This window comes from Dromiciops gliroides, chromosome 3, assembly GCF_019393635.1.
Source record: "Dromiciops gliroides isolate mDroGli1 chromosome 3, mDroGli1.pri, whole genome shotgun sequence".
In the NCBI taxonomy this organism is placed as follows: Eukaryota; Metazoa; Chordata; class Mammalia; order Microbiotheria; family Microbiotheriidae; genus Dromiciops; species Dromiciops gliroides.
The window spans coordinates 428,549,948-428,565,116 of record NC_057863.1 but is presented as its reverse complement, the minus strand read 5'-3'; the positions used below and the strand labels follow the sequence as shown (position 1 = coordinate 428,565,116).

Below are 15,169 nucleotides of genomic sequence, written 5' to 3'. Positions count from 1 at the left end.
TAACTTATTTTCAACATGAAAATAAGGCCATGTTTGAATAGAGATGATAATTTCTGCCCTATGTCATAGGCATTGTTAGACTCAAATTATAAAAGATTTTATAAGCAGTATAATAGAAGATAATGTTATTATGTTAAAGTATTTTGAAGATTATATGATGTCTTACATTATTACATTTTAAATGTTTTCCTTATTTTTGTGTGGTGGAAATTGTTTTTTATGGTGTGTCACAGATATTTGCCTCAAGTGTCCATAGAACTTACACCACAGACTTTCAATGACAAAGTGTTAGAAGGAAAAGATCACTGGGTAGTTGATTTCTATGCTCCTTGGTGTGGACCTTGCAGAAATTTTGCCCCAGAATTTGAGCTTTTGGCTAGGGTAAGTGTTATTCAGCCTCTTCACTAATTTGTAATATCTATTTTAGACATTAAGAAAATAATTATAGATCTCTTCCTCATTGGTTTACTTTCTTAATATTAAATGCTAAGTACAAAATTATTTGAAGTAACTTTTCTAACATCTTCCTTTTAATTCAGGGAAGCTATGTTTATTCCCTATAAGAGATTTATATTCATCTCTATGATAAATACAGTGTGGTTTCTTTATCATTTATGTCTGTCTAAGAGTAATAGCACTTTATGCTATTTGTATTACTATTTTTTTAAATTTTTAAAGTTTAGTAGCCATATTTTCTTATGGAAGAAAGGGAAAATTTCTTGACTCTTTTTGCTTAATATACTTTTCCCCCCTAAAACTCTAATCTTCTTCCACTTCTTCACTAGCATTCTTAAAATTATTTTCCCCCCTTCATCATCTCCCACTTAGTATAATTACTTCTTTTTGTAATGCAGTTATATCATGAAAACTCCAGGAAAAGGGTATAAAACATAATGCAGGCCTTTTAGAGTTGCCCTTTTGACCTCTAATATTTAAATCAGGGGGGAATCTAGAAGAAAGAAGGTAAAAATGTTTTTTCTGATCCTTTAATATAAAAAAACTAAAATTTTGATTCTTGTTGCTATAATGTAGGCATTTGGTTGAAGTATATCTAAATAGATACTGTCAGTATAAAGCATAAGTAAACTTTTTTTCCCCCCTGTTTAGACTGTTAAAGGAAAAGTGAAAGCTGGAAAAGTAGACTGTCAGGCTCATGCTTATACTTGCCAGACTGCTGGCATCAGAGCTTATCCTACTGTTAAATTTTATCCCTACCAAGGAAACAAGGTAAGTATAGTATCTCAACCTGCTCTCTTTGAAATTTAGACTCAAAACATGATGTGGACCTTTTAAAAAGCCTGAGGCACTTCCATTCTCTAGATTTTTGTCTCTTTGTAATCTTTTGGAGCATTTCAGTAAGGCAGTAAACATTTATTAAGCCCCTCCTATGTTCCTGTACTCTAAGCACTAAGGAAACAAAAAGACAAAGACAGTCCCTGCTCTCAAGGAACTCACAATCTAATGGTAGAGACAACAAGCAAACATACATACATACATATATATATATATATATATATATATATATATATATATATATATATATATATAAGCTGTAGACAAGATGAAAAGAAATAATTTAAAGAGAGGAGGCACTAGAATTAAGAGAAGTTGGTAGCACTAGAATTAAAAGAAGTTGGTAGAGGGTTCCTGTAAAAGATAGTTTTTTAGTTAGTACTTAAAGGAAATCAGGAAAGCAAATGGGCAGAAATGAGGAGAGGAGAACATTCCAGGCATAGGGAATAGCCAGAGGAAATGCCCAGAACAGCTAGGAGGCAGTGTCACTATAAAAAAGTGTATGGTGGGCAATAAAGTGTAAGAAGATTGGAAAGGGAGGAATGAAGGTAGGTTATAATAGACTGTGAATACCAAAGGATTTTGTATTTGTTCCTGGAGGTGATAACAAGCCACTAGAACTTATTGAGTAGAAGGGTGACATAGTTGGCACTGCACTTTAGGAGAATCACTTTAGCGGATGAATGGAGGATGGATTGGAGTGGGGAGAGCAGGCTATTGCAGTAATCTAGGAATGAGTTGATGATAACCTGCACCAGTATGGTGGCAGTACAAGAGGAAAGAAGGGGGCATATTCAAGAGATGTTACAGAGGTGAAATCGACAGGCTTTTTAACAACAGATGGATTTGGCAGGGAGTGGGGGGAATAGGGATAGATGGGGCAAGAGATAGGAACTGAAGATGACTTCTAGGTTGTGAGCCTGAGGCACTGGGAAGAAGTTTAGGGGTTGAGGGGTTTAGGGGGAAAGGTAATGATTTCCATTTTGATGTAATTTAAGATGTCTACTAGACATCCATTTCAAGGTATCTGAAAGGGAGTTGGAGATGTGAGATTAGAGGTCAGCAGAGACATTGGGGCAGCATAGAGATAGTAATTAAATCCATGGAAGCTGATGAGACCAGCAAGTATTAGAGAAGGAGAAGAAAAGAGGACCCAGGACAAAACCTTGAGGGACCCCTGTGGTTAAACAGTATGATCTGGAAGAAGATGCAGCAAAGGAGCAGTAAGATAGGTGTAAGGAGAACAAGGAGAGTGGTAGCCTAGAAAATCATTGAAGAGAAGAGGGTAATCAACAGTGTCAGAGGTTACAGAGAGATCAAAAAGGAGGAGTATGGAGAAGAGGCCACAGGATTTTGAGACCTTTGTAACTTCGAAGGGCCACGTAGGTGGTATAACGAATAGAGTACTGGGCTTGGAATCAGGGAGACTCATCTTCCTGAGTTCAAATCTGGCCTCATATACTGACTAGCTGTGTGACCCTGGGCAAGTCACTTAACCCTGTTTGCCTCAGTTTCTTCATCTGTAAAATAAGCTGGAGAAGGAAATGACAAGCTACTTCAGTATCTTTAAAAAAAAAATGGGGTCATGAAGAGTTGGACAGAAACAACAATGAATTTTGATGGAATAATGGAGTCAGAAGCCAGATTATAAGGGGTTAAGAAGTGAGTGAGAGGAAAGAAAGTGAACAGCTGTTTGAAGGAGCTGTCAAGCATTTTCATGTGATTAGAATATGCCATGATCTTTTATATCTTTCCTCTCCAATTAAGAGAATCAACTATAGATTCTGAGACCTTTGGTCAGCCTCGTTGTCTTTAATGTGAAAGGGAAAAAAAGTCTCTATGTCTCATGTGCACTCTTTCTTTTCTCAGATGTTCTCATCTTTTGTCAGTGCTTTATCCACTATATCCATTCTAATGATTGTATTTAGTATTTAAAAACTTAATCTAAAATAAATGTTTTCATTTTTAATTGAAAAATAAACAATTATTTTTCTAGTTCAGTTTCCTTAGAATGTTGACTCATTAAGGAGGATAGGAACGATATTTTATGGGCCTTATTGATGACATCTGTTATATACATTAAATAACGATTTTAATTTAGATCTTCAAGGCTTGGTCTTGGGCCTTAAAGAAAGTGTAGTATAGTGGAAAACTAGAAATCCAGTACCTTCAGTCTAATCCCAGCCACAATCACTAACTGCCCACCTGATCTTGCACTTAGTTTTGTGACTTTGGATTTAATCTCTCTGAATTAGTTTCTAAGATCCCTTATATCTTCAACATTTTATAAAGAAATTCTTTATATGACATTGGGGAAAAAACAACTAGTTTTGTTTAATGATTTTGTGATATCAGGGAATAGTAGGAGAAGGGAATAAATTATTTCCTTTTTTTAATTTATACTTGAGAAGTACCTAATTACATACCCTTTCCCTGGTGGCACTTTCCCAAAGTACAAACATAGTGTCTAGGAATAACAAGTCACTCTTTGAGTGGCTTACCTGAAACCTCAAATGTTAAAGAGTAGTAATCATGACAGTGTCATTTATGTATCACAAATTTAGTTGGTGTTAGTTGACTGAGTCTTAATGTGAGTATTAAGCTTACGTATTTTTATTACAGCTTAATGATAATGAATTTACTAGTTTAAAAATAAGATGAAAATTTTGGTTCTTCATAATATGAGTACTAGAGTGGGAAATCATTAAACATCTCTGTGGATCAGTTCTACCAAATTTCCATCTGGCATATAAAGCTAGGAATAATTGTTTACCATTGATTTAGACAGTATTATTGTTAGATGAATGTGTAACTGACCACAGGAGTCATGTATAAAAGTAGTAATGCTTCCATGTCAGCCTAGGAAGAAACAGCAAATGTTGCCCCTTTGGGAAATATTTTTTTAAATATTTAATTAGGGTACTGCTTATTTATTTAGAGATCTTAAAATTTATAGAAATGGGAACAATATAGCCTGTAAGACAAGTTCAAAATTACAAGACCCACATCATTTTTCATGCTAAAAAGCATGATGCTATTCTGAATAGCAGGTTTATATTACTGCTATGTTTTTTCTTATCTTCCTGTCAAGATTCTTCGAACAAATTACCTCATAAACTGAGTCCTCAGAGTTAGCTAAATAAGCACTTTATAAGAATTTCTTCTGACAAAAGGACAGTATAATCATCAAATATTTATATATATATATATATATATATATATATATATATATATATATATATATAGGTGAGGCAGTTGGGGTTAAGTGACTTACCTAGGGTCACACAGCTAGTAAGTGTAAAGTGTCTGAGGCTGGATTTGAACTCAGGTCCTCTTGAATCCAGGGCTGGTACTCTATCCACTGCACCACCTAGCTGCCCCTAGAATATATGATTTTTAAGAACAAATGGAAATTTCACTTTTCTCAGTAACACTTTTCTAAGCACAACTTGAATCTTCAACATTAGTCATATAAGTTGTGCATTCAAATTAATAAATCTAAATTTTATCTAAGCTTTTTATTTTGTAGAAATTTTATTCTAAGCTTTTAATTTTTAAAAAGCTTAAGGTAAAATGGACAACTGGTTTTATTTAATCTAGACTTGACAAATAGCTAGGTTTTTTCAATAGAATTCTGATATATAGTTCCTAAATTACAAATACCTTTTACATCCTCCTCCCCACCTTCCCCAACCCCAGCAAAATACAAACATACATGCACAGACTTGGTTAAAAATGAATGATGAGAGTGGGTAAATGTCTTGTAGGACTAGACCACCTGACCTCTTTCATTCAAGCTTTGTTTAAACCAACTTTGCAGATAGGATGAATTCTATCCTTAAAATATAATTTAGTAATTCGTTTCTATTTGGCTTTGAAAGATATAATGTGAAATTTCCTTCCATCACCTCCCATACTTTTTCCTACCCCACCCATCTCCACACCTAAACAAAAATATCACTTCCTAATTCCATTGGCTCTAGTTAATTCTGAGGGGTATGGGAATAAATCTGGAGGTGTCACTGCAGTTCATTGACTCTGACCTATAGTCAGTCCACCTGTATCAGTACCATCTATTAGCTTCAGTTGCTTCATCTGGAAAATGAGCTGGAAAAGGAAATGACAAGCCACTTGAGTATCTTTTCCCAAAAAAGCCCAGCTGCCAACTCTAATCTTGTTTGACTTTTTACTCTTCTAAAGTAGCTGATGAGCCCAAATTAATATCTTCCTCTTTTTCTGCATCTGTTTAATAAGAGCACTGACTTGGGATTCGGAGACGTTGTGTTCAGATCCTGTCTTTCATACTAACTACTTTCAGTGGTCTGTTCCCATATTTTAAATGGCAAATAGTAAATATAACTGCTTATTCAATTATTTTTTATTCTGAACTTAAGCACCTAAAAAAGAATATTTCTGTATATGCAGAATACAAAAAGATGCCCTATAAAACCATGAAATCTCCATTTCATATACCACTTTTTAAAAAAACAATTACATATTACTTATGAAGCTACCCTACTAGATATGCTTCCTTCTGAATCATTTTTCACAGTTTTTCTTTAAAACGTTGCTGTCCTGTTATAAATTGTTCTCCTGGTTCTTTTGTGTCCACTTCACTCTGCATTGCTTCATACTACCCACAATTTTCTGAAATTGTCTTTTTGTCATTTGTCATATTCCATTTTATTCACACACATATATGAAAGTTAAACTATTCACCAGTTCATTCTTTGTGTAGAATCAGTATATTTGTGCTTATTTTTTTAAACCAGATGTGTGATTTCATCACTGTAAGAAACACTTGTTCCATCTTTTCCTGTTAGAATGTTAGCCCCTGCATTATCATTATCTAAGCAGTGATCTAAGGGATCTTTTTCCCCCTTTTAATCCTCCCTTTGGGATCAGAAAGTGTGTTTTGCTTATAGAGGTTTCTTCTGCCACTATTGTTTTCATTCTTAAATCCCTCTTCTCTCCCCATCTTTTTTTCTTGTTGAGTTTGCTGTTTCTATATAGGTAGGGCATGTGGGTGGGTGTGTCCATGTGTCCATGCACACACACACCCATGCGCATACATGTACCTTTGTGTGTTCAGCCCTTCTTTGTCCATTTCAGATAAGAGTGAGGTTCATCTGATGTCCACTTCCCCTACTTCTTTCTCCTTGTGTGTATACTCTTATTCTCATATGTCCCAATTATAAGAAATAGCAAATTCTACTGCTTTTTTCTTCCTTTTTCTTCTGGTTATTACTTTTACCCTCTTCTAACTCACAAAATAGAATCAATATACCCATAAGTCCTGTTTTTCTTATTTATCTCCCTTACTGCCCTTTTAAAACGGGAAGGTTCTAAAGGGATACTTGATCATTCTTCTATTAAAATGTTATCATTACATCATCATACAACTCCTTCCAGTGGTTCAAATAACCTTCTTAGGTTTCTCAGTTCTTGTGTTTATATTCCAAACTTGCTATTCAGCTCTGGTCCTTTTATTAAAAATGCTTAAAAGTCCTCTGTTCCACTAGAGATTCATTTTTCCTCATGTAGGATTATAGTCTGCTTTTCAGGGTAAGTTATTCTTGTTGTAAGCTTATCTCTTGCCTTTTGGAAGATAGTATCTCAAGCCTTCACACACTCATGGTAGAAGCTGTTAGGTCTTCTAAATGGTTCCTTGGGTACTTGAGTTCCTCCTTTCTAGATGCTGCAGTATTTTTTTCTTTGACATACAAACTCTAGATTTTGGCTATGCCATTCCTAGGATTTTTCCTTTTGGGGTTCCTTTTAGGAGGTGATCAGTTGGGGCAGCTAGGTGGTGCAGTGGATAAAGCACCGGCCTTGGATTCAGGAGGACCTGAGTTTGAATGCAGCCTAAGACACTTTACACTTACTAGCCGTGTGACATTGGGCAAGTCACTTAACCCTCATTGCCCTACACCCCCCCCCCCAAAAAAAAGTGTGTGTGTGTGTGTGTGTGTGTATGTGTGTGTGTGTGTGTGTGTGTGTGTAAAATAAGAAATTAAAGGAGGTGATCAGTGGCATCTGTCTTTACTTTGGCTTCTGAGTCTAAGAGATCTGGAGAGTTTTCATTTATGCTTTCTTGAAATATAGTGTTCATGCTTTTCTTTGTTTAATCATGATTTTCAGGAAGTCCAGTTAAATTAAATTAAACTGTCTCTCCTTGTCTCCTTGACCTGTTTCCCAGGTCAGTTATTTTTTTATATCAACTTTTTTTTAATCTTTTTATTTTATTCTATTATTTCTTGCTCTATAATGGAATCATTTATCTCTGTTTGGTCTATTCTTGTTTTCAGGGAGTCCATTTCTTGGGTAAGGTTTTACCACTTACTCTTCTCAGTTTCTTATTCACTTTCTAGTTCTTTCCTCAAAAAGGGGCAGCTAGGTGGCGCAGTGGATAGAGCACCGGCCCTGGAGTCAGGAGGACCTGAGTTCAAATCTGGCCTCAGATGCTTGATACTTACTAGCTGTGTGACCCTGGGCAAGTCACTTAACCCCAATTGCCTCACAAAAAAAAAAAAAAAGAAATTCTTATTTCATTTTTTATTCTCTTTAGTAGTTCTTAAGTATTCATGTAGTAATAAGGGAATTTTTTTCCCTTTGAGTTTCTGTTTACATTTAGAGCAATTTTTTTTAAATGGTGAGTGTTTGATATTTTCTTGGTTTCTGAATCTGGGCTTTGTGCCAGGGCCAGGATTTTCATACACACATACTCTCTCTACTTATACACACTATGCTTTTGGGTGTGGTGGCCATCCCTCCTTGGTCTTACCCTGGATCTCCTGCTTCCTCACACTAATCTCCACCTCCCAAGAGGGATGTCCCTCCCACTCCACCCCCAATCTTTGTGGTTCAGTGTATTGGTTCCTCTCTCTGCCAAATCCAAGCAGAGTGTTAGGGACTTCAAAATCACTGAGCCTGAGCTGTGACATTCTGGGTCTGAGCACTGAGGCACCACATTGTTTGTTCCTGTACCTTAGGACTTCTCCACCATGAGGTTTTCTGGCCACCCTAGAACTTTCTCAAGGGAGCCCTCCTTTCTTGCTGCTCTGGATACAGACTTATAGGCCACATGGGTGTTTTGTGTCTGGCTCTGTTTGTACTTTCTTTAAGAACCTCCCTTTCCTATTCTGGCTGACTTTTTGTTCAGTTATTTGATTTTCTTAAAACAAAGGTCTAATCAATAAACTCTAGTAGCTTTCTGTTATCTCCAGGAGCAAATAGAAAATGCTCTGTTTGGCCTTCAGAGCCACCCTTCATAATCTAGCTCCTTCCTCTCCACTGACACTGGCTTTCTGGCTATCCCCCATGCCTGGAATGCTCTCCCTTCTCCACTCCAACTACTGACCTGACTTTCTTTAAGTCCCAACTAGAATCCCACCTCCTACAGGAAGCCTTCCCCAAATCCCTTAATTCTAGTACCTTCCCTCTGTTAATTATTTCCTATTTATCCTGTTTATAGCTTACTTTATATTTTCTAGAATGTGTTTATATATTGTCTCCCCCCGTTAGATTGTAAGCTCCATGAGGGCAAGGACTATTTTTTGCTGCTTTTTGTATCCTTAGGGCTTAGCATAGTGCCTGGCACAAAGCAAGTGCTTAATACATGTTTACTGAATTGAATTAATGAAGAAATAATTTACTCTAGTTTCTCAATGGATTTCTAATCATTATTTGGTCTAATGTAACTTCAGACCAATCACCTTTTTTTTTTAGGAAGCTATCTTGGCAGTAAGTCTAAATATCAGCCTTTTGTGGGTTATCCTAAAGACCTTATGACCATTTATAACATTGTTTTTGTGGGTAAATGCTTTTTTATTTTCAAAAAATTGACTTAAGAAACAAACTTTTCAAATACAACCCATTCATAGTTTGGCAACTACTCTTTTTTTTGTCCCTAAGTGTCATATTTTCATACATAAAAAAAGATAATTAAGTCATTGTCTTTCAATTGCAGAAAAATATTCTTGGCAAGCAAATAGATGTCAGAGATGCAAAAAGTATTGCTGACCTATTAGATGAAAAATTGAAAGCGCTACAGAGTAAAACACAGAGGGAGAAATCTAGAAACAAGGTAAGAAATAAATGCAATTACTGAAGATGATAAAAGCTGTCATCTGTAAGAAATTTTGCTAAATGTGATGAATAAAAATATGAGAAACATAGTTTCTGGGTAATTTAATCATTTTTTAAATAAAGTCCATACTCAGACACTTGACACTAGCTGTGTGACCCTCATTGGCCCACCCTCCACCCCCCCAAAAAAGGCCTCAAGTTATTAATAAAAGAATGCTCATTTGGCTGTCTCTCTCTGACCAAAGACCCCTAATGGTGGTGTGATCATAGCTTATTTGCCCTCCAAAGAGAAGGTATTCTCGAGGAATGCTTAATCATCTTTGGTTAATCAAATGGGAGATGGGCTGTCTTGGTGTACGTGACTTAGGTCACTCCTCTTGGTCAAAGAGAGATCAATTTCTGTATCACCTGTCTTAATAGTAGTGAGAATCAACATTTTCCCAGGACCTGTCTGAGCAAACACAGTAAGCAGGAATATACCCATTAGCTCAAACTTAGAATTTCTTTCACCATCTGATTAAATCTTGGCCTGGGTAAATCTCTAAGAGAAATTTCCCACACTGGTTGATTTCTGGATAAAACTTTGAAATTTTCTCGAGAAATTTTCATTTCTTACAATGTTACACAAGTTTCATAGTAAAATAAGTAAAACTATCTAAAAAACCAAAATACTGTAGAATTTCCATTTGAGAAGTATTCCATAATCAAACCCTTTTTATTCTAAAATACTGAGAAAGCTATCCCAAACCATCATTGGGGGGAGGGGAGGAGGATACCCAATTGTAGCTCTCAATCATTAACCATTTATTCTTTGTTTATATATATAAAGCAAATTTAACTGGAATATAAATGCACTGGAGTCATTGTACACTCTATCATATTCTAATTACAAAACTTTATCACAGATCTGTATTGTACATCTCACTGTCTCTTTTTCTTTTCATCAAGCATTGCAACTTCTAGTCTCTTCATGGAGAAGTTAATTTTTTTTTCCTATTTTTAGTGTTGGCATTGAAATAGATTTTTATGACCAAGTTACCAACATTATATATTATTCTAAATTTGAAAGATGGGGTGGTGGTTATAATTTTAAATCTCCATGGTTTCAGTGGTCAAGAAAGTACTTTCCTTCCATCATGATGGTGTTACTTTATCATTTTATTAGGGACTTGTGATTTCATCATTCTATTTTCCTTTTTTGACAGATCACTTTATAACTGATTTAGTACATAGTTTTTTAGAGTTACTGTGGTCAAAAAATTCATCATCCTGGGGCCAAGCTGATGATGTGCTGTTCAAAACTTAGCTAGGTTCTTTTGTGAACAATGGAAAAGTGGGCTGCTCATACCCTCGGCCTTTCCTGTTTTATAGGACCTATTTTCACTGTGTTCTCTTGTAGTTAAACCTTGGAGAATACAAGTCATCTTAATGCCATGCTGGGCACAAGAATAGGACTTCAATGGAAGTTTCATTACAGTTGTCTCAAAACGTATTATAAGATTGTATATGTACCATATTAAATACATTTTAAATGTACTCTTATCAAGTATAAAGAGGCAGTACAAGGACTTGAATTAAGTTAAGGGAAAAGTATGATTTCATTAACAATTTGAAATTCTATAATTCTACAACTGATATTATTTATATTTAGTAAAAAGGTTGCATTGGGGAATAATTTTGAAAGTTTAAAAGGTTGAATTGTTTATAGTAGCCTAATTGCTTTTTGTATTATGAATTTTCCTTTCTGTTTCTCTGTCCTTTGTTTTAATAGGATGAACTCTAAAGTGAACTTGAAGATGGAGCAAAAAAAAAAAAAGTTTTGTGACATCAGAAGGCTTCATACTTAGAATGTTATATTACATTCATAGCAGGAATAAATGAACATTATTTTGGACTCATGGTTGTGCTTCCTGAATTCTGTACATATTTGGTGCAGAAGGCTTCAATTTTTGTGGTAGGGGAACTCCAGACATGAGATTGGACTCTACTCCACCTACATTATTCCAGAAATACACAAAAGGGTTCCCTTTAATCTTATGATCAAGTTTAGAACTGGAATCAGATGGAGTTTTGTGATTTTTCAAGCACTCTCTGTTCTTCAGAACTCTATCCCTACCCATAAACTCCATATGAAAAACTACTCAGCCTGCCTGACTTTAAATATGCAGAAATGCCATTTTCATGAGATCATTCTGTTTAATAACCAGGCTCTTTAAAGTGAAGAGATCCTGAATTATTTCATCTCCATCCTTCTAAAGGATAAGGAATTTTTTTTTTCCTCACTTGGGAAAAATAGTTTGCATGAAAGATTTGCTCGTCTCCCAAAAGCAAAATGATTTCATGGGTTGTTTTATGATCCAGAACATCCAAGATAAGTTGTATTACTTGTTTGGCCAAAGAACTGTTGCTAAACAATTTATTTAATCAGGTGTTCAAAATATACATGTGTTTTAAAGTTTATTTTATGATATCATCAAACTTTAAGTATGATGTATGCAGTTGAATTTGAAGCATTTCACTGGATTTGTATATTTATCCATTGAATACTTTATGCTATTATTTTATATCATAGAGTATTTCCAATACTTAATAGTCCCATTTTGTCAGACATTTCTTTGGATTGCAAAAATCACTTTCCAGGTTTGTTTTCCTCACTGCTTACAATGCTATTACAACTAATTTTTCATTGGCTATTAATTTTCTACCAGAAAATAGTGTTTATTCAGATTAGTATTACTAATAACAATAATTGAGATTATTTTTATAAGAAAATTAAGTGGATAAACAAGGAGAAGAAAGGGTATAACCACTGAACTATCTGGGATTAAAAGCACTTTTAAAAGAACAGTTAACACCAAATACAGTGTGAGTAAGATCTATGTCTCCAATATAAGATTATATGGAATGATAAAACTCTGGTTTTATTAAAGGGAATTGTCTCTCAGCTGTTCTGACACTATCAGGAGATGTCTCAGCATAGTTTCAGAGTCAGTATAATGGAGAGTGTTGAACTTGGAGTCAGGAAGACTTGGGTTCAAATCTTGCCTATGGCACTCCTTAGCTACATGACCACCACCAGCAAGCCACTTAACCTCTATGAGGTTATTCCTACCTTCCTTATCTATAAAGTGCTTTACTACCTATGATACAAAGTTGCAATGCTCAAGTGAGATCACATTTATAAAAACATTTTCAAATTCCAAAGTACTGTATACATGTCAGCTATTATTATTAAGTTTTTGTTTTTACTATTTTAGCCCTATCCTGTTCTCAATCCCTAATTCCAAAGGTGTTTTCCTCAGTAATAATAATACATTTGTGCTTGACATACATTTTCATTTGATAATCAGAAAAACCCAATGAAGCAATTTGCAGATAACGAAATGAGAAGTTAACTTGTTCATAATGACATTGGTAATAAGTGGAAAGGAGACAAGATTCAAGAACATCCTCGCACAGCTGTAATATACCCAAAGAATCACAACTGTTTTATTTTTTCTGATTGTTAGAATTTTTTTCTTTAATGATGACCTCATTCAATGCCTTTCTGGCATAATTTCTAAATTACATACTCTGGAAACCAATCATAGATGTATATAGCTGTTCAATAACTTTGGGACAGTCATCACTATTAATATTCATTTAACAGTGACAGTTTGAATAGATGATCAGCCCCATAGTGAGCAACTTTCATTTATGAGACTAAGGTAGAAATTTGCACAACTAACTCATTATTGCAGTACTTCTGAATATGGATTACCTAAAGAATTCATTCATTCATTTAGTATTTATTGAATCTATTAAACCTTTAGCACTGATGGGGCTACAGAAGAATTTTTAAAATTGGACATACTCTACATTCTCAGAGTCCTGAAGGGGCTATACACAGAGGGAAATCTGTGACCCACATTTAAGGTAATAACTTTTTTACTCAATAATTTCCCCAATAATTTATGGGGAAGCTAAAAGAAAAGAAAATAAAGAGCATCATTGTTTGGCCTATTAGTATGTCAGAACTATCCCCAAAACTCTGTAGGGCTAAGCTACAGATTCTTAAAAACTACACCACTTGTATCTCAGGACTGCTTATTGCCAATTAAAAAAAATGATAACCAATATTATAATAGTCTTCCCAAGAACTGATAGAACTAAAGATTTTTCACTTCCAGAAGTATGTACTTATGTACTCTCTTCCTGGTAGCAGCATTAGTCATTAATGAGAAATGCTATTTCTGTGGTCAACATCTTAAGTTCTACTTAGGGTACCTGAAATTTATTCCTATGAACCAAACTTCATTCTGTTATGGTAGCAGGATTTGAGTGCTAATAAGTCATATAGCTCAGATTGTTTTCCTCAGTGTTAATTATCCATCACAGGCTGAATTTGAAATAATGCATCTAGTTAAAATTAAATAATTGGTTGGTTTTTGTTACAGTTGATATTAACCCATTGCCAATTTCCCAGAATTTTTTGGTCTTTTTATATACTTTTGGTTCAAAAATGTGTGATTATGATAAAAATAAAATGTTTTTGTGTGAATAACTTTGCATTTTATTATGTTTTACTCTATTTTGTTAAACTTTTCCCAATTACATTTCTTATTAAATTTTATTTTCAGTTCCAAATTCTCTCCACCCACCACCACTCCCCCACCCATTGTGAAGGCAAAAAGTGCAAAACCCATTACAAATATGAAGTAATAAAAAACAAATTTCTGTAAAAACCATATGGGGGGGTCAAGAAAAAGAGGGGAAAAAATATGCTCCTACACTTTAAGTCTATCGATTCTTATCTGGAGGTGGATAGTATTTTTCAATATGAGTCCTTTGGAACTGTAGTGATTCATTGTATTGATCAGGGTTACTTGATCATTCACAGTTAATCATAATATGCTATTACTGTATAAATTGTTCTCCTGATTGTGCTCACTACAATGCATCAGTTCATTTAAGTCTTCCCAAGTTTTTCTGAAACCATCACCTTTATGAATTCTTACAACACAATAGCATCCCATCACAATCATATACCATAACTTATTTATCCATTCCCCATAGGATGGGCATCATCTCAGTTTCCAATTCTTTGCCACCACAAAAAGAACTACTTTTGTAGATATGGGTCCCATCTAATCATTTTGGGGTATAGACATAGCAATAGTACTGCTTAAGGCAAAGGCAATACACATTTTAATAGCTTTTAAGACTAGTTCCAAATAATTGGTGTTCAGAATGGTTGGAATAGTTCACATTTCAACCAACAGTGCATTAGTGTACCTATTTTCCCACATCTCAAACATTTATCATTTTTCTATCATCGTCATTCTGATGGGTATGAAAGTGGTACTTTTTATTTGCATTCCAAATTTTTTTAAAGTAAAATACATAAAGTTAATAGCTATTCCCTGAAGGTGCTTAGAAAATGGGACAGATTCTCCTAAGTATTATTATTATCAGAAAAAAGATAACTATATTATTTCCCATGGGAATCAAGTTCAAAAGTCTGGAAAATCTTGACATGGTTCTTTGAAGTATCTGCCTTTTCTTGTGTAAATGGTTGATCACAGGAGCTTCATTTGATGGAACTATTAGAGATGAACCTTTGGGACTTTCACTGTCTTTTACTAAGGCTTCCATGTCTTCTTCTAGATGGTATGGATAGGCCTTTAGCACCTTTTGGGAGGACTGAAGACCTTTTCTGGGCCTGGTTTTTATTGATCCATTCACATCTGTCTGAGGATAAGTGTGTGTGGAGGTAGATGATTTGATTGGCTCAGCTACCCTGGAGAGA

General features: G+C 34.9%; 1 protein-coding gene across 6 annotated transcripts in view; it reads left to right on the top strand.

The window, feature by feature from the left end:
• Nucleotides 1-13,904, top strand: part of DNAJC10 (DnaJ heat shock protein family (Hsp40) member C10) — a 43,550-nt gene extending 29,646 nt beyond the window's left edge. For all 6 annotated transcript variants that reach the window (XM_043995652.1, XM_043995651.1, XM_043995646.1 and 3 more), the window contains 4 exons: nt 234-381; nt 1,108-1,227; nt 9,263-9,379; nt 11,153-13,904. In XM_043995652.1, coding sequence (XP_043851587.1) covers nt 234-381; nt 1,108-1,227; nt 9,263-9,379; nt 11,153-11,164 — 397 coding nt within the window. In that variant the 3' untranslated portion in view covers nt 11,165-13,904. The remainder of the gene's footprint in view (nt 1-233; nt 382-1,107; nt 1,228-9,262; nt 9,380-11,152) is intronic.
• The last annotated feature ends 1,265 nt before the right edge of the window (nt 13,905-15,169 follow it).